This window comes from Polyodon spathula, chromosome 30, assembly GCF_017654505.1.
Source record: "Polyodon spathula isolate WHYD16114869_AA chromosome 30, ASM1765450v1, whole genome shotgun sequence".
Classification (NCBI taxonomy): Eukaryota; Metazoa; Chordata; class Actinopteri; order Acipenseriformes; family Polyodontidae; genus Polyodon; species Polyodon spathula.
In genome coordinates this window covers 2730113-2755112 of record NC_054563.1, presented here as the reverse complement: position 1 = coordinate 2755112, position 25000 = coordinate 2730113, and the positions used below count along the sequence as shown (strand labels likewise).

At 44.9% G+C, this 25000-nt stretch overlaps 1 protein-coding gene across 2 annotated transcripts in view; it reads right to left on the bottom strand.

Moving 5' to 3' along the window:
* The window catches only part of dscamb (Down syndrome cell adhesion molecule b), a 140984-nt gene that overhangs the window by 27841 nt on the left and 88143 nt on the right, over positions 1-25000 (bottom strand). The window contains exons 8-16 of one of the 2 annotated variants that reach the window (XM_041233048.1): positions 23651-23929; positions 22844-22963; positions 19479-19652; positions 7389-7585; positions 6821-6917; positions 6462-6590; positions 5985-6152; positions 1448-1518; positions 702-942 (exon numbers count right to left, since the gene is read on the bottom strand). In XM_041233048.1, the coding sequence (XP_041088982.1) occupies positions 702-942; positions 1448-1518; positions 5985-6152; positions 6462-6590; positions 6821-6917; positions 7389-7585; positions 19479-19652; positions 22844-22963; positions 23651-23929 (1476 nt within the window). Of the gene's footprint in view, positions 1-701; positions 943-1447; positions 1519-5984; positions 6153-6461; positions 6591-6820; positions 6918-7388; positions 7586-19478; positions 19653-20346; positions 21979-22843; positions 22964-23650; positions 23930-25000 lie in introns of those variants that run through there. The other variant, XM_041233049.1, reaches the window with a different exon arrangement.

Here is a 25000-nt window from a genome sequence, read left to right as displayed (position 1 = left end):
TCACACAACACTGCCCGTGACACCTGCACAGCAGGGCCGACGTGTCCTTTGAAACGTGTGTTCAATCGAAACAGTGTGGAACAGAATTGATTGAAATAACCCATTTAGAAGTGGGTGCGGTATCTGTAAATCTGTTCAATGGGATTTTCAATCACAACCCGCCATTGGGGAACATAGTGTCCAAAGAGGGGACGAACCTTGATGGGCATAACAGCCTCGTCTCGTTCCCAAACTGGAGTGGTCTTCCATTCACTGCAGGTCACCCACAGCGGTGTACTGATGAATCAGGACGCTTTCTTTACGTGATATATATCGTACTGTAAATACGCATCGTTTGTATTGTGATACAAGACCAAAAGCACAACAGCGCTCACTGTAGATCTCCAAGTGGTTCCTGAATGAAGAATAAGTGTGTTTCATAGCTGGTATGGACACATACACTCCCTGTCTCATTGAATATTTGTATCTAATCTAGTCCATCACATGCATCGTGATAGATATCGTATCGCAACCTGTCTATCGTGATACACACCGTATTGTGATATTATTGTATCGTTACACCTCAAGCCACCCCCCTAACCCTGACCGCTCCCTGCACCTGAGCTCCACGTGCTGGCTGGATTTGTTTCCGAACCCCACGCTCTGTGCACTGCCGTTTTCCAGTCGTTAACGGAGAGGGAATGTGAAGGGGGTTTACTCACCGTCTTCCAGTGTCGTGGTGATGATCTCCTGTGAGGAGGGCCCGGTCCCGGCTCGGTTGCAGGCCTGCACCACCACGCCGTACTGCGTAAACTTCTTCAGGTTGTCCAGGGTGTGGAGCTCGCTGTCCCCCGTCGTCTCCAGGTTGATGATGTTGAACTGGTAGTTGCCTCCGGTGCTGTACTCGCGGTAGCCGATCTGGTAGCCGCGGATCATCCCGTTCTGGAGGTGCTTCTTCGGGGCCTGGGGGAGGGACATGGCCACGGGGGGATAATCAATCGATCTGATTGCCAGCTGATCTACCATATATACCGCCGTCTTTTAAAATAGTAATGCAAGTTATGAAAATCAAACATCCAACAGCTGTGACAGAAATAAGACTCCCGTTGCATAGCAGTTTGAGCCATTCCTCGTTTTACTAGACACACCTGAGCCTGTTACCTGGCTACTGTGGCTAACAAAGCTTGTATTAAAACCTGCAGTGGGTGACACTGCTATGCAGCAGGAGTGTTATTTCCAGCACGACTTGTGTGTCACCCACCATAATGAGAAACATCTTTAATGAAGGTATTGAAAATCATCTACAGTACCCTATGCACAGAAAGATCTGATCTGGCCCCTGATCTGGTAACAGTCCTCTTGCGCACACACACACACACACACACACACACACACACACACACACACACACACACACACACACAATATGACCTAGCCAGTCGAGTCAGGTCTTGGCAGTTAACAGTACCTTCCAGGTCACTTTAATACTTTGCGAGGACACAGGCTCCAGCTGGACATCCTGAGGGGGGCCATCGGGGGCTGGAAAAAACAAACACAGCAATGAATATGAATCCCTGTGAGCAGGGTCTGGGAAGCACAGTGTATACTGACCAGCCAGCAGAACAGCACCAACTGGTGGACTCAAGGAGGAGGTCACAAACACTGGACAGTGAAGGAGAGCTTGCTTTCTTTTCTCTGACTGCATGTTCCCCTGACTGCCCAGCAGAATTATCAGATATTACAATGCTATTGTGTAGAGCCCCAGGGTGATGTGTCTTACAGTAATACATTTCAAACAATCGCACGGTCCTTTTGCATCTCTGGCAAATCTGTAAAAAAAAGACCGACCATTTCAAATGGCCCTTTGAATGACTGTTAGAAACAGGTTTCACAATCCTGTTTACTAAGTGATGGTGAATGACTGTATGTCGGAGAAACAAACAAACGTCATTTTAAACAAAGACCAGGCAGTTGTGTGGGGCACAGACAGGGTTGGGCAAAATACTCTGGAAATAAATGTAATTTTCAATACAAAATAAAAAATACTTCTAAATTGGCATTTTCATTACAAATTACAAAATACAAATGTAATGAAAATACGTATTTTAATTACATTTATTTTTGATACTGCCCAACTATGGGCACAGACTAAAGAAAATTAGCCCTGTCATAGACTCTTCAATAGATTGGTCTCAAGTAGTTGACCTTGGACTGAAACTGCCCTTTGGGACAGAATTTAAATTCAGAGGCACTTCTGTTAAACGGGGAACACCCCTAAACACACATCGATATACTACTGCCTAAATTGATTATCAGGGAACACCAGGTCAGTATACACATTAGACAGGCAGGCCAACAGACAGGACTGGATCATATCCCTACCTAGAGATACATACACACAGTGGCAAGGAATACACACAATACAAGTGCTCACACACAGACACGCACATGCAATATACTCTCAAATATACTACACAGTCGAAACAAGACACACAGCAGGAAAAGAGATATTGACAAAAAAAGACAGACAGACAGATAGATAGCTAGATAGATAGATAGATAGATAGATAGATAGATAGATAGATAGATAGATAGATAGATAGATAGATAGATAGAAATGAAAACAATATGACTGATGCACATTGATTTAGGATTGTACTGTAACTTTAGACAGACCAATAAGTAGACAGACACACAGAACACTGCATAAACAGTGATGATTCACGTGTGGATGAATCAATACACAGAATGGAGTTTTGTGGAGGGGGTCTTGCTGTGTGATTGGATTGCATTTTAGATGGGTCAATCAGCCTGAAAGTGGGACACAGTTTATTGAATGCGGTGTGACATTTACAATGCCAGTGACGAATTGAAAGGCATGGCTTTTATTGCAGGGTCAGCTAGTGTTCAATTATTTATCCAGGCCAGGGGAGAAAATAACACTTTCCTATTCTTTGCACCTAAAGTGACACCACTCACACATACCACTTAGCACTTAGGAGCATCACCACTATATACTGTAACCTATCTATATAACCTGCTCAAAATAAACTGTGCATGTAACATGACCACTGCTGAAGAGCTGCTGTAAGTTTTTTTTTTTTTTTTTCTGGGTGGGAGACCAGGATTGGTCTTTACAGTAAAGTAACAGGAAACAATAAAACAAGAGCACCTAGTATAATAGTTTATCTGATTGTTTTTCTTATCACAATCATGCTGTTACACAATTCCAGTGCATACAACTGTGCTGTAAATGCCATGTATTCCAATTCCTGCAGAGAACACTGATCACTCCCCACAGACAAGCACAGGTGCTGTCGTGCAGCCAGCCATCTTACATGGCTGTAACAGAGTGTGGCAGGCTGGCGAGTGGATAGAGGCCCAGAGACAGACTGCAGTTCAAAAAAATAACTATTTTATTATAAATAAACAAAAATAAAGTGCACAAGGGCAAAATAACAGATACTCAAACACAAATAAAGCAAAAACAAAACTCACAAAAATAAAGTTTCCAGGCTGGGCAATGCCTTCACTGGATTTAGAAAATTCAAAAAACCACAAAACAAACACCAACCTGCTTCCTCAGCTCCCTTCTCCCAAATGAGAAGCTGAGGCCTCCTTTTATATCAGGTGGCTGGGCGCTGATTGATCGTTAATCAACCTAATCAACTAATCAACCCCAGCCACCTGAACATAATAAACCCAGGCAGGCAGGGGAAGTTAACCCCATCCCTGCCAATTTAAAAGGGCAGAGCTTTGCTCTGCCACACACCTCCCCCCATGTACAACGTACACCGGCCGCAATCGGCCAACTCCCCCCTTCTTCCCCCCCCCCCCCCCCCCCCTCCTCCCCCCAAGAGTCCAATTATGTCCCTTGGGTGGGCTGTTATGGTGGGTGGTGGTGGGCGGGGTTGATGTCGGAGCCCCCAAGCCTTCTTTGGTTGAGGGGGCCCCGAATGTCCAAGGTAGCATGGCGACGGCGGCCCGGCTCCCTCTGGTGGCGGAGGCGGCGACGGCGGCCCGGCTCCCTCTGGTGGCGGAGGCGGCGACGGCGGACCGGCTCCCTCTGGTGGCGGAGGCGGCGACGGCGGCCCGGCTCCCTCTGGTGGCGGAGGCGGCGACGGCGGCCCGGCTCCCTCTGGTGGCGGAGGCGGCGACGGCGGCCCGGCTCCCTCTGGTGGCGGAGGCGGCGACGGCGGACCGGCTCCCTCTGGTGGCGGAGGCGGCGACGGCGGACCGGCTCCCTCTGGTGGCGGAGGCGGCGGCGGCGGCCCGGCTCCCTCTGGTTCTGAGAGCGGCGGCAGATCCTCCTCCCTCTCTGGCTCTGGGAGCGACGGCTCTGGGAGGCTCCTCCTCCCTCTCTGGCTCTGGGAGCGACGGCAGATCCTCCTCCCTCTCTGGCTCTGGGAGCGACGGCAGATCCTCCTCCCTCTCTGGCTCTGGGAGCGACGGCAGCTCCTCACCCCTCTCTGGCTCTGGGAGCGACGGCAGCTCCTCACCCCTCTCTGGCTCTGGGAGCGACGGCAGCTCCTCACCCCTCTCTGGCTCTGGGAGCGACGGCAGCTCCTCACCCCTCTCTGGCTCTGGGAGCGACGGCAGCTCCTCGCCCCTCTCTGGCTCTGGGGACGACGGCGGCTCCTCGCCCCTCTCTGGCTCTGGGAGCGACGGCGGCTCCTCCTCCCTCTCTGGCTCTGGGAGCGACGGCGGCTCCTCGCCCCTCTCTGGCTCTGGGAGCGACGGCAGCTCCTCGCCCCTCTCTGGCTCTGGGAGCGACGGCAGCTCCTCGCCCCTCTCTGGCTCTGGGAGCGACGGCAGCTCCTCGCCCCTCTCTGGCTCCCGGGAAGGCGGCTCACCCCTCTCTGGCTCTCGGGAAGGCGGCTCACCTCTCTTTATTGGAGTGACCGGTGGATCTCCCATGTCTACCGCCAGGTAATTAACCACCATGAGGGCAACCTCTGGGAAGGAGGCCGGGTGGTGCTGTTCCTCCCACTGTTCCCACCTCTCCCCATCTCGACGCCACAGCGTGTTGATAACTATGGGGAGATCGTGGACGAGGTCTGCCTCAGGGTGCATCAACCAGTCCCAGATCTCCTGGGACGGTGGTGAAGGTGGTGGTGCTGGAGGTAGTGGGGTGGCCCCTGATGCCCGGGGTGAACACGGCACCTCTTCCTGGGCCTGGTTGTAGGGGCATCCTGCCCAGTTGTGGCCGTCCTCCTCACACCGGCCACACCAGTTTGCCGGTGGCACGTCTGGGCAGGACCGCCAACGATGGTCCTCCTTCCCACACCAGGAACACCAGGGGAAGAGGCTGGCCGGGTCCTCCAGCGGTGGCTGCAGCAGCTTACATTTCTTCAGCTGCTGCTTGTCCTGCCTTTTCCACTGTCTGCTCTTCTTTCCCATTTTTTTTTTTTTCTCAAAAAAAAAATAAATACTGCTCTGAGACTCTAGGTGGCGCTATCCCACTTCTGACACCAAATGTGGCAGGCTGGCGAGTGGATAGAGGCCCAGAGACAGACTGCAGTTCAAAAAAATAACTATTTTATTATAAATAAACAAAAATAAAGTGCACAAGGGCAAAATAACAGATACTCAAACACAAATAAAGCAAAAACAAAACTCACAAAAATAAAGTTTCCAGGCTGGGCAATGCCTTCACTGGATTTAGAAAATTCAAAAAACCACAAAACAAACACCAACCTGCTTCCTCAGCTCCCTTCTCCCAAATGAGAAGCTGAGGCCTCCTTTTATATCAGGTGGCTGGGCGCTGATTGATCGTTAATCAACCTAATCAACTAATCAACCCCAGCCACCTGAACATAATAAACCCAGGCAGGCAGGGGAAGTTAACCCCATCCCTGCCAATTTAAAAGGGCAGAGCTTTGCTCTGCCACACAGAGTTATACTCATCTCTCAGTGAAATGCAGGTACTTGTAAGGATGGGGGCCAATGCTCTGTTCATTACCCTTGCCAGTGCAGCAGGGTGTAAGAGCCAGCGAGACAAGTACCTGCTTCATCAGTAGTGATGCTGAGCTCATTGCTGGCTTCACTCTTGCCGATGCGGTTCTTGGCGTACATGCGGATGTTGTATGTGGAGGAAGGGTGGAGGTCGATGATCGTGGCCTGGTTCAGCTGAGGGGAAACATCTTTGGTTCTCTGGACTGAATCCCAGGTGTCTGGGGGAGAGAGAGAGAGAGACAGAGAGAGAGAGATATTGGTAGTAAGCACATGAGAGTACTGAATCACTTATCCTGATAGGACAACTCAAGCTGCTGTGAAAACATTGTTTCCCCCCCCCAAGCCTGATCTGCTCGTTCTATGAGTCAAGCCTGTGTGTCGCTAGTGATCTTGTGGGTTGCTGTTAGCACTAATGTTAAAGCCAGATAAACTACATTCTAGTAATTTCAGGACACTCTTGTAAATAAGTAAATACTATGTTTTTTCTCCCTGGTAAAATGCATACACAACAGGGCAGGTGGGTTTACCGGATTTGTTCTTGCACTCAATGTCATAGCCGGTGATGGGGCTGTTGCCGTCAAAGCCCATGGTCCAGCGCAGGGCGATGCTGCGGTCTCGAACCTCTCGGATTTCAACCACCGGGGGGTCGGGAGGCTCTGGGATGGGGCAATGAAGAAACAGTGTCAGGATACTAGCTTCATAAGGGCAGGATAGTGGAACACCGACTATTAGAAAGAGCGAGTGGGAAGACACACAGAATACAAGTGTGGCCACTGCTTGGGGATGGGGTTTTGAGAGCAACTAAATACAGGATACAGCTTGGATAAGTCCTTACTTTGACACAGGATACGGTAGCTACACAGTGAGTTTACACTAGGGTACATACCTTGCACTGTCAGCTGAATGATGCCTCTGTCTTCCCCGTAAGAATTGATGGCATGGCAGGAAAAAAATCCAGAGTCTTCCCTGACTGTGGGCAAAATCTGAGCCACAAAAGAAACATGGATAATTTCATTAACCGGACTTGAAAATTATAAACACACATGCAGCTATGGCCAAACTTTTCACATCACCTGGAATTTTAGGATTGAGACAAAACAAACAAAAAAAAACAAAAACAAAAACTATATGAACATTATTTAAAACTTTTATTTAACATCATGTAATCAAAGAACCTAAATGATATTGCAAAAGTCCACCTGAAGCCATCAATGACGTACAGTATTTGATGTTAGATTTCAAAATGTCAATTTTTTTAATTTGTAAATTTTTCATTATATGGAAAACTACAATGTGGTATGTAATTCAATATGTTAATGTAACATTATTCAGCAGGTTTCATTCGCCTTTATGAAGCAAAATTAGATAATTCTACAGGGAGATGCAAAACTTTTAGTCATAGGTGTACTGGAAATCTATGCGAGAGTGGTGATTTTCACAAAGCCATACTGCACCTGGAGAGTGGAGATGACCTCATCCCCCACTTCCTTGGTGGAAACAATATAGCGTGACATCTCAGGGTTAATGATGCGGTCTTCCTTCTCCCAGCGCACTATAATGGGCTTCTCCCCGTGCGCCGTGCAGCTCATCTCCTTCTTCTGTCCCTGCGTCGCCAGCGTGGTGTTGGGGTAAGAGGTGATCATGGCAGGGACTGAAACGATACGACAGAAAATCAACCTGTGTGCTTCCAGTACAAGAGCTGCACTCTGGAACAGGTTAGATTCACAGCCATCGTCTTTACAGAGCTGTGAAAGGAAGGGTTTATACAGCGCGCACTCCACTCTCAACAGCTTTCCTGTTTAACACCCCTCCGTGTGTCTGCAGTTTGTGCTGCAGTTATTATTTTTCATGTTTACAGCGTTCCGTGTTTAGGGATTTCATACTGCATGCTTAACAACATCTATAGCTCTTAAACACGCAACAGTGCTGAATTAGCTTTTAGCTTTTTTGAATGCCTGCTTAACACAGTGCTGTCATTCAGAATGATGGGCTTTGTGGGTTTTGCGCTGGATATTAAAGATCAGGTACTGCATTATTCTTTTTGATTAGCATGAAATACTGAAAACAGCTGAACAAAAGTAGTTTTGGACACATAATGAATAGATTTTTCACTGAACAGTTTTTTTCAATATTATTCCATTCCTTTATATGGGGAAGAGAATAGCATCCTCCTATGAGCCCATCCTGAATCTTCCATATGTCCCCATATAAAGACTACAAGAGAGTTTGCTTATCTGTGCCTATATTAGGTCGCCATGCGTGAAAGGGTTAGATTCACTTTGTATCAGTTTGCTCTTCAAACATGCAAAACTGAAAACAACAATTTTAGAATATATTAATGTCAGATCACAGGTCAAAGACAGCAACGAATTTAGTGGCATTAATTGTTTGTTCTATGTGTGACCCAATGTAGTCACTACTGCTGCTGATAAGACTCTATAAATACAAGTATTGCTCAATAACTATCTCTATTTCGTTCACATAAAGTCAGAAAAAAACAACATATGAATCCAAATTAACATTTATTTATACTAAAGTAATACAAAAATAACTACAAAAGATTTAGAAGTGAGTAGTTTTTCGAGATTTACGATTATACTGTAAATTTACTTACTCACTGCTTTATGTGAACGAAAAGACACAAAAACTCCCGTTTTCTCATTGGAAATAGTGATATTTCAAAATATCACTGTCCTGGTCACAAAAGCAAAGTTTGTGGGGAATAATAGCCATTTTCTATACTTTTGAGGCATAGGCAATTAGGAAATAACACTTACTACCCAGGAACAAAAAAAAAAAAATTTTGTTACACAGTGTAATCTGTGTTAATCAAACACAGCCCCTTCTCCCCCATCACTACCCTGCCCCGTTCCCGCAGCCGCGGCGGGGCTGTTTGATGTAACGCTCGGAGAAGACTGGCAGTGTCTCGAGCGCCTGGCTGCTCGGCAGGCCTCTGACGTGATTGAATGTGCCAGGCAAAGGACTGCAAACGTTTATGGTTCATATCTTATTCACTGTGAAGCAGATTCGAGCGGTGGTACTGAAAAGGAGGCTGATTTATTCTGCATGACAAGGGGGGACGGTAATCACATTGACTGGAGTCTGGGTGGCTCAGAAGGCTGACGGAGCCATCCTTGAGCAGGGTCTCACTCTGTGTGATTATCGATGAATTTAAATCATTCAGTTCAAAGGTCACAGCATTGGACATCAGTGGAATAGCAGTGGATCAATGAGACGGGTATGAAGTGAAGTCACAGAAGGAGGGGGAGCAACCAATGAATATAGCACTGCTTTATCACTTTATCTCCCTGTTTCATGGTGCTTTTAAATCAATCTTCCAAATGTAACAGGCGGAGGTTGGTCACAAACCAGCAACCCAGCACCCTGCAAGCATGTTAACCACTATGCAAATGAGCCAAGTACAGACAACCCTGCCTTTTACACAGACACACAACCCTGCCTTTTACACAGACACACAACCCTGCCTTTTACACAGACACACGACCCTGCCTTTTACACACACACACGACCCTGCCTTTTACACACACTCACAACCCTGCCTTTTACACACACTCACAACCCTGCCTTTTACAGACACACAACCCTGCCTTTTACACACACACACACGACCCTGCCTTTTACACACACTCACAACCCTGTTTTAAATAAGTGACAGACAAATCGGTAGGTTACTTTTGTGTTAAATTGGATGCTACCAGTGCACACACATGTTACTTTGCAGTAGAACGCAGAGCTGCAAACCCCAGAGAACAACATGTGCACATGTCCCTCCCTGAGGGAAGGGAAGCAGGCTGTAATTGAAGTATTGACAGGTTTAAATGAAGCAGAAGTGCACCCAAGAGCTCCAACAAAACACATGGAACTAGAGAGAGCGGGGGGCGGGGGGGGAGCAGTGCATGCTGGGACACTAATGGTTTTCATTCCCTGCCCGTTCATGCAAATAAGTATACTTTTAAGCAAAGCATCTTGAGTCTATAAGCACACAGTTCTGAGCTAAAAAGGCATGAAATACGATCTCCTGATGAACGACAAGTGAAATCATAGTGGAATTAAACTGCTGTTCTGCCCACTCGTTTAGCCTGGCAAGAAGTCCAGACGAACTCAAATGGATCCTACAGTATCAATCAATCAATCTTTATTATTTATATCGTGCCTTTCACATAGATAAAAACATTGATGAATATGAAAAGAAGTAGCAATAAGCAATACAGGAGAACAATAAAACAATATAACAGTGAGACAGAGCGAAATTATGTAAGTTGTACATGCCAGACCAGTGGTACTCAACTTTGGCGCTTCAGATCTAATCCAGTCCAGGTTTTTACTCTAAGCAGGTTCTAATGTACTTAATTGAAGCTCCTAAGAGGCAACTAACTAATTTAGGACCTGGTTGGACTAAAGACCAGGACTGGAATAGATCTCGAGGGCCAGAGTTGAGTACCATTGAGCTAGACTGTTGGTACTTGCCTTACAGATCTAAGGGCTTTATAGCTGAATGCTCTACTGCCTGTGTACAGCACTATAGATTTAGGGATAGATCTTTGTTTTCTATCAGGACCCTCTTACTGCACCTATTCTTCTTTTTCATAGTGAGGTAACAGTGTCACTGTTACCTGGTTGCATTAGAATCAGCATGAATTAAAGTCCCCTTCATCCCGTCCCTCTGCATTGAAGCAGACACGGGCTATGACCATGTTTTAATGTACCTCAATGTTGCATCATCCTGCCATCATACTACATTACCCAGTGTGCACGCTGACAAGTGGAGGTGACGCCCAAGAAAGCGTAGCAACCCCAAGGCCTTGTTTATATCGCAGTTACGGTACGCTCCAGTTTGGGTTTGTGTGCGACCTTTGCTAAAGCTTAGAAAATGAACCTTTTATTGATTTATTTTTGAAGCCCATTCCATCAGCATCCAACTATGTTTAAAGCCTTCTATAGATTTCCTCTGAAAGCAAACCTTTATAACAGAAGCTATGATAACCGTGGAGGAAACATGCACACAAGGTCCAAAGTTAAGACCATTTAATGCAAAACCAAACAAACGACTAAGGAAGATCATCTCATTGCTTCCTCATGCACATACGTTTTTTTGGTTTTTTTTTTTGCTAGTTCTATAACATTAGCAGTTTGTTTTTTGTTTTTTACAAAGGTGCAAATCAAGCACAAAGGGGATTTTTTTTGTGAACATAGCTCGCTATGTCTAATATGAATTCTGAATAACATGATCAGGAATTCATTGTAAAATTAATGTAAATTAACAAATACAGCTCAGGCCAAAAGTTTTGCTTCACCTAGAATTTTAGGACTGAGACATAATTAAAAAAAACCAAAAAAACAAAACATGAACATAATTTAGATCTCTTATTTAACATCACGTAAATAAGAGATCTAAATTATGGAAGCCATAATAGTAGCACAGTATTTCATGCTTGATTTCGAAATGCCACATTTTAATTTTTTTGTCAGTTTTTCGTTAAGTATATGGAAAACTACAACGCGGTCTGTGACTCAGTATGTTAACGTAACATCATTCAGCAGGTTTCGTTCGACTTCATGAAGCACAACTCTATAGGGTGATGCAAAGCATTTAGCCATAGCTGAAGCAGCAGCAGCAGCAGCAGTACGTTGGTAATACTTTTTCTCAATTACAGCGATTTATCAGGGGGCCAAAAGCAGTGCATTACTGGCTTGGAATGTGGCCGCTGACTGCATTTAAATGTACGTTTGCTGTGTATAATAGCAATAAGATACTCCAGGAGTGGGTCAGAATGAGGTACCCACACCCCCAGAGGAGTGAGGAGCTCACACTCGCGCTACTCAGCACATGGTTTAATACAGGCAGACGGCAGCCAGGCACATTCTTAATTATAACTGCAAGCCCATCTAGAAGATCTCTATGATATAATTACATGAAAAAAGGTGAGGGGGTGTAATCTCAGAGTGGTGCCCCTGTTCTGTGCTGGAGCAAAGAGCACCTGATCTTCATTAACGATGCTGAAGTACAGGCTTAATCTCCTCAAAGCTACTCATTATGAAATGTGTGATAATAATAATAATAATAATAACAATAAAAAAATAACTTTAGGACATAATAATAAATTGCAACCCTTGCACACAGCTCCCTTATGTAAAGGAAGGATAATAATGAATAAATTATATTTCACTAGGAATCATCTCAAAAGAGCTATTAGTGTCATAATTACCTTTTTTTTTTTGGGGGGGGGGGGGTAAAAAAAAGAGAGGAGAAATAAAATACTGATATATAAAAACACAACCTAAATGTGATTAGTGAGGAGAAAGAGGCTGAACATAAAACCTGTTAATTATTCTGCGGACTAAGAGAGGAAAGAGACACAGTTACTTCAGCCTGGGCCTCCGTCTCTCCTAATTAGGCCAATGCTGCGGAGAACTCATTCCCTCGTTAACTAATTACAGCTCTTTGCTGGGATACAGCATTAATCTACGTGTTTTTTTTTTATTAACCCTGCAACTCCTGGTACTTAATGAGGCATGTTGGTCACTGCTGTGTGCCTTGCCAGCCAGGCCCGCAGACAATCAGTAAAAAAAATAAATAAAATTGAACTGTTAATGGGGCATCCGCTTCCAACTCTCAATGTGATAACGGGCAGAAATATTTAGGTTAGCAAGTGAATTTAAAGAAGAGGCAACAAAACACAGTTTCAGGAGTCTAGGTTTCAGGAAACTAGGTTTCAGGAGACTAGGTTTCAGGAGTCTAGGTTTCAAAAAAGAAAGCTGTACTAATTAAGCAGTGACACATGCTACAAAAATCTATACGCATGCAGCACCTAAATGCTGAAACAAACAAACAAGCCCTAATAAAAGGGCCAGTGCTCATATCCCCAGTCCTGTGAGGAGGCAGAGTGCAGGAGCCTGTGACACAGCCTGCACCAGGGGCTCTGTGTCGCAGTGACAGCTGACCCGGGTGAACTGGCTCCTCAAGAAGACAATACCCTTCAGCTTCCATTTCATCACAGCGCCACAGGCTCGGCTCGCATGTAGGCCACGTCACTGCAGCAATACAAATAATACTAATAATGCAGCAGCAACCAGTGGAAGAGCATCACATTCATAAGGCATGGCTAGCACTCACTGCACAAAAACAAGCCTCTTTTGAAGCACAATTATGTGTGAACATTGACTGTTGTATATGGTATCCAGTAAAGAAAGGAAAAACTGTTTATAGTTGTAACCCAAAAGCATTTATATTCACTTCATATTACCTCATATAAACTGTATCTATCCAGGTCACAGAACATCCTCTTTAATGTAAATTGTATACTGACAATGGGGCCATACTGTTCCACTGAGGTCCACCTCATACACAGCCTTAATCTATGATTCATCACTTAGCAGGCTACAGCAAGAATTGTTGTTTTAAAAGGAGACAAAACGCCTGTTGGAGAAAAAACATAAACCTTACAGCTAAGTCATGGAGTTTCAGAGTTTCTCAAGCTGTTTGTTACTTATTTTGCAGGAAAAAAAATAAAATTCCCTCAAAGTCTCTTATACTGTATTAATAAGCTGCAAGCTGCTGATATAAATTATTTCATAATCAAACATTTTACAAAACCTGTTATGAAAAGCAAGCTGCCCACAATATCATTCGGCTTGTGATATACATCACTCACAGCATCAAAACCTCTGCGTGACACGCAAGTGTATTATTTGATGCCACTCCAGAGCTTGATTAAAGGTTAGCTGTGGAAGGCCAGAGCGACTCTTTTTAGCTAGCTGGTAAGTTTGTGTGCGGTCAGGATGAGTCCTGGGTGACACTGACCGCAGCATCAGCCCTGCAGCACTGAGCTGTGGAGACCGTGCAGTACCACTTTAAAAAAGGGAACAGGCTTTCAGCAAAGCCAGTTGCCGACAGAACGCTAAACCTGCTAGCTATGAGAGAGAGAGATCACTTTTAATTTCGTCACAGTCCCGCTGTCCTCGTTGTTAAAATACCTTCATTTTGGCTCACATCTCCACTGAAGATGAAACAACTCCTGGGCCAGCGCTTCATTGGTTTATTGTGTTACCGTATGGTGCCATTAACAATATTCTATAACTAAGGATGTATTGGGGTGGGCATGCTGCAATATACATCAGCTTTCATTTCAACACAGCGCCACAGGCACAGTGTTGTTATGAAGGCTGAACTGCAGTTGAATAGCTGTAAAGGAAAATCAACAAAGGATTGCTCAAGCAACTTTCAGCACAATTTATTCGCGGTCCTGTGTCCCGCGGGCAGAAGCCGTCTGCTGTAGTAATGACACATGATGGGTGATTAAAGTGCAGGCCTTTAAATGAAAGCCTGTGCTGATGGTTTGAAGAGGCAGCTAGCAGCACTGCGAGCATGTTCCACGCTCGTAGTGGGAGGATCTCATTAGGACAAAACCAGAGAGACTGAGGGGGTGGGATGGGTTATACCAACAAGTGCTTCAGGGGGCGTGGTTAAGAGAAGCGCGAGCCCGCTCTGCCACACCCCATGAATGCAGCAGTGTTGTCATTCAGTCATTAGTAACTCCCTGGAAGAAAATGCTGCGGTGCTCCCCACCTCCCTCGTCAGACACTGTGGAGCTTTTCCCTGAGATACCAGTCCAGGGCCCCTGAAATCTCAGTGTGTTGCCGGTAAGAGCTTAGTGTCATGCCTTCTGTGACATTAAATACCAGAGCCTCCGGTGAGAGAAATGATGTAACCTTCCTTTGTTTTGACATGGTACGGCGAGCAGTGTGCACGTCTTGCATCAAACCAACACAAAACCCAAACTAAATCACGTACAAAATGCATGTATGAATAAGGGCCCAGCAGGCTGGACAGCAAGTGAGTTACCGTAGTACTGTAGCAGTACTGTAGCAGTACTGTAGTAGTACAGTACAGTACTACAACTACTGTTGAGACTATTGAAGACTATAATAATAATAATAATAATAATAATAATAATATCAGATACCCATTGGCACTATATTATGCTATAAATTTATATGGGAGAAAACAAAAGCAACCGAATAAATAATATGAAATGAGCCCAACCTTACGTGAGACTGAAAAAGAAAAATCCGAACCTGTACAATTGGTGCAAACAGTCCTGCCAGTACGTATGCAGTGTAAATTCATAGGGTCTGCGTGGGAGCTATGATTTTGTAATAACGAAAAGCGCAGCAACTTTTTATTCTCCTTTAGCCAATCTGTGATGAAAATGAAGGCTGAGTTTCCAGTAAGGGCCCGACGTGTGTTTATGTTCAGGGCTCTGTACACAGATGCCGTGCTGGGGCTCAGTGTGTGTGTGTGCCATGTGTCTTGGAGCCAGAGGGGTTTTTTATTTGGCTCAAACAGAAAGAGGCTCATCGGGGAGGCCCCTGCTCTGACTTGATAAGACGCTCTCTTTAATTGAACGGGCGGGGAGGGGGGCTGATCAACTGGAGACACAGAATGAGACAGTATCCCGTGCAGAGGGGTGGCCTGGGTGGCACAGGACGAGACAGTATCCCGTGCAGAGGGGTGGGTTGGGTGGCACAGGACAAGACAGTATCCCGTGCAGAGGGGTGGGTTGGGTGGCACAGGACGAGACAGTATCCCGTGCAGAGGGGTGGGTTGGGTGGCACAGGACGAGACAGTATCCCGTGCAGAGGGGTGGGCTGGGTGGCACAGGACGAGACAGTATCCCGTGCAGAGGGGTGGGCTGGGTGGCACAGGACGAGACAGTATCCCGTGCAGAGGGGTGGGTTGGGTGGCACAGGACGAGACAGTATCCCGTGCAGAGGGGTGGGTTGGGTGGCACAGGACGAGACAGTATCCCGTGCAGAGGGGTGGGTTGGGTGGCACAGGACGAGACAGTATCCCGTGCAGAGGGGTGGGTTGGGTGGCACAGGACGAGACAGTATCCCGTGCAGAGGGGTGGGCTGGGTGGCACAGGACGAGACAGTATCCCGTGCAGAGGGGTGGGTTGGGTGGCACAGGACGTGACAGTATCCCGTGCAGAGGGGTGGGTTGGGTGGCACAGGACGAGACAGTATCCCGTGCAGAGGGGTGGGCTGGGTGGCACAGGACGAGACAGTATCCCGTGCAGAGGGGTGGGTTGGGTGGCACAGGACGAGACAGTATCCCGTGCAGAGGGGTAGGTTGGGTGGCACAGGACGGGGTTGGCGAGGCGGCGGGGAAGCTTCTTCACTCCTGGGTTCCAGTTTTATTCCAGCTCCAGTTGCTGATTGTACCCGACCTGACTCTGCTGTACCAGCTTTGGCAGTCATCACTGTAGACACCCGGAAATATTTAGGCGTTGGTACTAAATACAGTAGTAATAGTTGGGGTATTGCTACAATTGTACTTTTTATTTTTTTATTTATTTAAAACTGGGACTATTATCTAGTCGAGATACAAAAGTCTCGAAACCTCGTGAACAGAGCTGATGTTTTCAAAAGCTATGTTTCCTTTGAAAAAAGGTGCTTGTTTTAAGAATATGTTGCTGTTGTAAAAGTAGATGTCAAATACGTTCCAAATGAGACACAGGAAGTCTTTTTCTGCATTTGTGGATTTTATTTTTGGTTTTTGTCCTGGTGAACCTGCTGTTAAGGGGATTAGGAAGTCTGTGGCAAATGAGTAACAAGGCTTGAAAGAGCAGCCCATTATATAGTAAACACAAATCAGAGAGAGAGAGAGAGAGAGAGAGAGAGAGAGAGAGAGAGAGAGAGAGAGAGAGAGATTGCAGTCTCTTGTAGCTTGGAGCTTACTTTTCCACATGGTATCCTCTCCTTGAATAAAGAGTTCAGGGCTTAATGGAGGGGAGATAAGTCTTGGCTGCACAATACTAAACGCACAGTTCACCAGCAGCACACTCTGTATCCAGGAAGTGACTGCCTCGAAACACTGCAGGAAGAAGAGGTGGCAGCCGCACTCCATCACTCTGTTCAGAGGGGACAATCCAGTCACCAGGTTCAGCTATTAGTGCCCCACGCCAGGGGTGAGCAGCCTGAGCTAACCAAGAGGCCACATACGAGGGGCGCACATAATAAGACTCCCTGTTTTTTTTGTTTTTTTATACTCTCAATACCAAATTAGGTTTAATCATCACAATGCTATTTATTAGGGGATGTGTCGACTTGATTCACCCACTTTACCTTGCAAACAAAAACACTGGTTTATCTATCTATCTATCTATCTATATATCTATCTATCTATCATGAGTGTGCAGAAAATTCACATTTGACTTTTCTTTTTTGATTCTTCCTGCAATTACCTCAAAAAGCCAATGGCTAGCACTGTGCACAATGCAAAAAAATCCTCTCGAAAAGACCACAGTTAGAACTGGTGCACGGCACAGGCTCCACCACGAGCACTGTCCGTCAATAACTTCTCCAACACTGATCTGATCCATCTATTTGGAAGCAATCCAAAAGGTGCAGTTACCCTTATCCCTCTTTCAATGAGCAGTGAGTAAGACTGTGTGTGCTTGCAAGTCTTGAACTTGCATCACTATTCCATGATTTTTGTAAAGAACCTGCGGTGTCTGACATCTCAGTGTCCCCACGCTGACAGCAGCATCAGAGGCTGATGCACTCAGAAACAGAGCCCAGTGATTTCCTTACTCGGTTCAAACCAGGGAGGTTTTCAAATTCATCCGTGTTTAATGACTCGAGCAGCTTGACCTCCTTGCGCTGGAGAAAGTGAGAAAGGCAGCCATCTCACAGCAGAGTATGTGTGGCACTATATTATCACACAGCAGCATATGCTAAAGAGCAAGTTGATTTCAATGTCATTGTAATTGATTACATTTTACAGTATTGACTTCTAATCATTTCTCTCTGCATCTGCATCAGTCCTAACCTCCTGGCATTGAACAGATATCCTCATGCCATTCAATGGGAACTTTCAACTGTTCTGGTCCTACCTACATTCTCTCAATATATAGCATGTGTACATTGTATTGTCAAGTATCCATCATATGACACTGGGTTGGGGCAATGCAGTAATATCAGTCACACTCGCTGTATTACTGGACAGCTTAGCTAGCTTGTACTCCAGTGGCATGCCATATATTTGAGCTCCCAATGCCCCATTATAACTCATAATTAAAACGGTCCTTTCTCCCAATATAAGATGCAAGGCAAATGTACAGCTGTGGCAAAAGTTTTGCAGCACCCTATTAGAATGAACTCATTTTGCTTCATAAAGTCGAATGAAACCTGCTAAATAATGTTACGTTAACATTTTTTGCATCACATACCGCTTTGCAGTTTTCCATACACTTAACGACAAAATGACAAAAGTGTAAAAATGTGACATTTCGAAATCTAACTTGAAATTACTACTATTATGGCTTCCGACAGACTTTTGCGATACATTTAGTAGTTTCTTTGATTACATGCTGTTAAATAAAAGACTGTGTTCCAACAGCTTCTTTTTTTTAAATTATGTCTCAATCCTAAAATTCTAGGTGATGCAAAACTTTTGGTCATAGCTGTACAGTTTTAATGCCCAACCAAAGTATCATGTGTCTAAGGAGACCCCCAGTGAGCTAGCGATTGACACGCCTCGCCCCTCACGTTCTTCATGTCAGGGAAGGAGAAAGACCTTGTGAAGCACAGAATCAATGCTCAAAACGAGGGGCACTAGTAGTTTAGTGCTTGCAGCGTGTCGTTGGCAGGTGCGTTCCACACAAACAGCCTGCTGAAATCTAGGCCTGCACGGCTCGATCACGTTTAATCTGCCTGCTTTCATCTCCCCGCAGCTCATTCATTCCCCTGCATCGGCTGCTTTATCTCATGCAACAACAGGCTTGAGGATTACAGTGTGTGATTTCACCCGTACGAGAAACAAGTGCAGATAAAGTACTGGAATAAACTGATACAACAAGGGAGTGGCATTGGGCTGCATTTTAGATGCACTGTAACTGCAGTATAACTGTCTTCAATTAGAATTTACCACTATAGACCGACTGAATTTTGCTGGGTCCTGTGTGTCCATACAGCAGAAATAGTCTGTGTATAAATACACACACATATACAGTATATATATATACAGTAAACTGAAAACTCGCTATTTTAATAAAAATTATTACAATGAATTATCAGCTAATTATTAAAAGAGTGTGCTTTCAGTTTGTCAAATCTTTTTCATGAAGTGTTTCCAGTGATTGATGAGTGTCCTGTTGGGTCCGGATTCTCCTTGGATACAGAGCTGTGTCTGTACTCTCTGCTCTGCAGATCATGCTCCCTGCTTGTTCTCCCACAATCTGCCATTCATTTCAACCAGAGCACCAGCATTGCTGCAGGAGGGAGCATGCGCTGGATACACTATGATTCTCACAGAGGATTCTATTTCTCCTAGCCAGCACTCCCGAGCATGTGAAACAAACCCTTACTCACATGCTTAAAACTCAACCTCAGAAATATCTGAATTCTTACATGATTTAAGTGTATCTTGTTAATGGAAGTCCCTGTGAAAGAGGAGGAACACTAAAACAATCAGTAACAGGTGTCCCAGATGAACTGTGCTGTTTGTATCTGCCTCTTACTTTTGACAGTGAGGTACATGGACTTGCTGACGTCAGCTCCCACGTCGTTGCTGACCTTGCACAGGTAATAGCCGCTGTCTTCCTCCACCACGTGCTTAATGAGCAGAGAGCCATTGATGAGGAGCTGAATCCTGCCGTTCAGAGCAATGGGCTGGAACTGGGGAACACCAGCACCTTGGGGGGAGAGGAAAACAGCACTGAACAACAGGGACCCTACAGGGTGATACAGCACCTTCTGCATAGGCATCTCAAATAACAGGGACCGTACAGGATGATACAGCACCTCCTGCATAGGCATCTCAAATAACAGGGACCGTACAGGATGATACAGTACCTCCTGCATAGGCATCTCAAATAACAGGGACCGTACAGGATGATACAGCACCTTCTCCTGCAGAGGCATCTCAAATAACAGGGACCGTACAGGATGATACAGCACCTTCTCCTGCAGAGGCATCTCAAATAACAGGGACCGTACAGGATGATACAGCACCTCCTGCATAGGCATCTCAAATAACAGGGACCGTACAGGATGATACAGCACCTTCTCCTCACCTTCATCCTTCTCCGTACAGGATGATACAGCACCATCTCATATCACTCGACGCCTGCCGGAACAAAAGCTGTTTGATAAAGTGACAGCGCAGAGGCTGTGCGCGAACTGGTGACCCTGTGCATCGCAAGTGAGCGTCTAAACCGCTATGCAAAAGAGGCGGTTTTTGTTGCCATGCCTACTGATTTGAAACTCACATCATATTTTTACCAGTAGCTTTTTTTTCTACAAGGAAAATAAATTTGAATGTAAGGTTATTATTTTTATTTTATATAATTAAATTAAACAGTCCCCCCACCCCCCCTTGTGCTTGTGTACAGTATATCAAAGTCAGAGCTCAAAGGGATATCTGTATGCTTTATGAAACCCTGCCTTTGTCGTGTGGCTAGCAAGCTAAAATGGCGTATTTTTTTTATGCTTTAACCTTTAGGCTATGAAGAATGTGTTAACTGTGCTTGCTTTCATATAAACTCTCGCTCATGAAGAAAAAACTAAAAGCTTGCCGAATATGCTGTTTGAACAATCCACCACGAGTTTAGTCATGTGAGCAATCTCCCTATTGCTGGCTGAATAACCTTGAAATAAATCCGTACATGCAATGTGTGTACAGTATGCTTGGGGCTGCGTTTTTGTATGTATTTATCCGATCTGCATTTTTGTACACATTTCTTCATGCATCTGATTTGTCTAATAATACTAAGATAGATTTGGATATGATTGTATGTACATATATAGTCCAACCACTATATCTGTCTATCTGTCTGACCGCTACTTAAGACTGCAGAAAGCAAAGATGTTGTCTTTCCTATTAAGAAGCCTGCAGAACAAACTAACAATTACAGCATTACAGTGTAACACCAGTTGGTGCTACAGTATGCACCAATGTAAAATATATTTAAGAGGTAAAAAATAAAAAAGTCAAATTCAGTGATTGGGTAGTGATATTAGGAAACTCAAATTCTGTTTAACTATATCCTGTGTTACAGCACACAATGTTGTTTTGATCTTTTCTCCTATTTCTGTTTTAGCACGGTGTCTGTGAATGCAGGTGTCGGGTCATTTGCAATGGATGCAGACAAGGGAGGCAGCATGTGAGCAGTGCTGTTCCAAATACTAGTCACTTGACATACCTCTGCTCCAGTCCTCCCAGTTATACTTCAGACTGGTAATTGGCAAATAATTAAAATGAAAGAGTTAACCCCTCCGCCACCCTTGGAAAAAAATACATCAATCAATCTTTGCATAAGTATGCAGCCAGGTTAGCAAAAGACTGGAAGCATTTAGCAGGCAGTGGGTTTTTGTTCTTAATTCAAAATGCAGTGAAGTACTTGTGGTTAGCTGGGGGTCAAGTGGTGGCAGTAGTTACACTCTGTTGCATTAGAAGAGAACAAAAAAAATGTTGAAGTATTATGCAAAATAAGAACAGAATTACTTGTTATGCTAATGCCTCCTGACCTTTTTTTTCTTCTCCCCTGCACAGTTTTAATTGGCTGTACTCTCTTCAGACAGAGAGACCTGGAGACCCCCGTACGGAGCAGCTGGCAGACAAATTGGAGGTACATCTCCGGTGAGTGTGCAGCAAAGTCGCTGTCATCAAAAGGCTAACTAAAACTGTCAGCCACCATTAATCTGAATGGGGGCCTGATTCCTTCTGAGGCTTTAAAAAACAACCAAGTCCCTCTGCTCCTGTGATGACTGGCTGGAAAGGCGGAGCGCAGGAGCCATGTAGCTATGTCAGCAAACAGCACGGTTGACTTCAACTTGGAGGGGTGACACTCGCTCCTGCTTTCCCCGTCAGTCCTCAAAGGGTCAGCTGGCACAGTGGAATAGTCCTTGCTTGGGACTCTAAGGCTAGGTTTGAATCCTGCTGTTCAATCTGCTGCTGGGCCTAGTTTGAAAGTGAAGGTCTGCTTGTTTCCATCGGCAGCACAACAAAGACTGCACTGGCTGGAATGGAAACAAAGACTATGATAACCACGTAAATGCTTAACGTCGACATTGTATAAAATCCCAGAAAACACTACTGTATTTAGGTTATAAAGACACTGCCGCAATGATTATGGAAGCAGCGAGCGATCAGCACATTCATATTGAAACGACTTAAGATTCTCTTTGCATATAGCATGGTATCAAAGGAAAGGTGTGAATGGAGCATGGTGCACCAGGTCTGTAAATGGACGGAGTGTGTATATGTGAACGAGCACATAATGATGTTTTCCTTACAGTAGTCACTGCCACTGTACAGTCATATGCAGGCTTTGCAATGCTAATGATAGCTATAGACCACGAGGCTGTATAAATTAGCTAGCAGATCCCTAACGGTGCAACACATTTTGCCCTGAACGGGCTTGTTTTTATCCTAATTATTTGCATAGATGCTGCATTTAGACCCTGTTATGTGCTAATTAGTAAGCAGCTACCACGTGAGGTAATGGGATTCATACTAAAGTTTGATAGCAAGTAAGCATTTACTTCAGTGCCATTGTTAATAAAAATGGGTGGAGGTGCTATACAGTAGCACATAATCACATTGTACATATATGATGTTACAACTAAAGCTAGTTGTCTAACTTTATAACAAGTGTGATTAATTGATACATTGACAATACAGTATATATAAGCACAGTCTGTGTATGACTGATCCAACAAAGTCATTTTCTTTGCTTTATCCCTCTGCTTTTATCATACAAGTTGCGCATTATTTACTGAAAATTATTGTATGTTTATGTCAATAGAGCATGATGCATTCCTTTAATGAAACTTATACTAACCTAGTTATTAAGATGTTCTGAATGAAAGAAAAAATACCCACCTTTTGAATACTTCCATACAATAGTGGGGACAGGGTACCCCTCTGCAGAGCAGTTCAGTATTACAGCCTTCCCATATATACCGTCTTGGTCACTGGGCTGCACCACAAACCTAGGAGGAACTGAGATAATAAAAAAGAGTAAGAATTAGTCCAGGGTGGGTATTCCGGAGGGAGCGTCTCATTGGCTCTGGCGCTTCAGTCGGATTGTTTCTCCTCATCACGCTACAGCAGACTCTACCGTCCTGTCGCCTAATGAGCTCAGGCTGACACCTGCAGGGCTGGCCTGTAGCCTGCTGACATCTGCTCTCAAGCTCCTGGGTGTAAAAGAGAAGACTGGGATTGGAGGACGCCCACTGAACCTTCAGTTCTCCTGAGCTGTGTGGGGAATTGCTGCGGTGAGGAGAAAATACAATGGGGCTCTCTAAATCTGGGAGAAAATCTAGGGTAAAATAATTGAGTACTTCCTTTCCCTCCTTTTGCCTGACACAGTGATTGTGTATATCAAAGTTCAATTAGCCCAGGGTGATATGAGCAAAAATACAATACACAAAACTGAAATACATGTTACTGTGCTGGGTCAATGTGGGGACTTCCATCTTATACTTACGTTGAGTTTCACATAGCTAAACGAGGCTCAGAAACTATTTATAGCTTGACTGACATTCTGTTACTCACATGGCTTAAGGGGATATGGTTTAAAAAAAAAACAAAGCAAACAAAAACAATGGTAATTTTTCAGTTTCTCCTCCTCTCCGCTCCTGTTATGGAAAGGCTGTACCCCTGTGTGCCAATTAACCAGCCGCTTACCCCTCACAATTAATTGGCTTTGGTGTTCCACGGCAGCTGCGTCATTCCTTGCAATGCAGGTGTAATTCCCATTGTGCATCAGTGAGAGATTGGATATCCGCAGAGAGCTGGTGAAGTCAATGTTGTCAATGGTGACGCCCAGGCTGGCTGGGATTGGCCGGCCGTCCTTCTGCCAGGTGATGGCGATTGGTAGATCCCCTGAGACGACCACACACGGGATGAAGACACGCTGGCCAATGGAGAAACGCGGGAACTCGAAGGGCTGGATGAATGGGGGGACTGTATGAGAGAGAGAGAGAGAGAGAGAGAGAGAGAGAGAGAGAGAGAGAGAGAGAGAGAGAGAGAGAGAGAGAGAGAGAGATATTTTAGCAGCATCAAACCAGCATTCAACCCTTTAAAAACAAAGAGGTTGGGTGGGGGCTCATGGATTACTCAAGGATGGAAGACTGCCCGAGCATAGCAGTTTGACCCATTTCTGGCTTTCCTATGGGGCTAATTAGACATACCTGAACTTATTACCTATACACTTTGGCTAAATAAGCATATATTAAAACCTGGAAGGTGTGAAATTGCCACGTACGAGTTTTATTTGCATCCCTGTTACTGTGCATGATAGTATATTAATGAGTAGGTTGCTTTCAGTTATATTTTGCCTCTTTATTATGTTTTAATAATTCAGAGTGGTTCTTACTGCATTAGTTACTCAAATACTGCTTTTTTGCAGGGCTTTACCTGCATTAAGAACCGCTCTTCAGTTCTAGTTGTCTGTAATGCATATATTATGCTAGATCAGCCAAACACATCTTTGAAGAAGTAAGAGCTAGTGATTAGCTACTTTGGATCACATTGCCCATTGAATTGCTCACAATATAATAGAATAGCCAAGAGGCTTCAAAGAAGGCTCAACGTGTTGTTTTTGCTTCCAGTGAGATATCAGGAATTCAGTGCTAATCTGAAGTCAGGGATCAGCACAAAGCACAGAATGTCACTGAGGCCTGGTTCTCTGCTAGGTGTCAGGGCAGAAAGCAGACATATATTTGGAGAGCGAGATGACCCTGACTACCCTTCCCTGGCCCACACACCCCCAGGTTGGGTCACTCAGCTCTGTTAGAGCATTGCAAGCAGAAATCCTGGAGAGTCACTGAACAGAGCTGCGAAAAGGCAGCGTTGAAACCTTAACATTTATTTAATTCACTGCCAAATTGAGAAAATGGTCTCCACTACTTATTTAATTCATAACAAAGTAGAGATAATGAACACCAGGGATCTTTCAAGCTGCTTCTGCATTATAAGCATCAGCGCAGCACATTAACTACCTCAACGCTAATGAAATCTTCACTTTGTTTCATG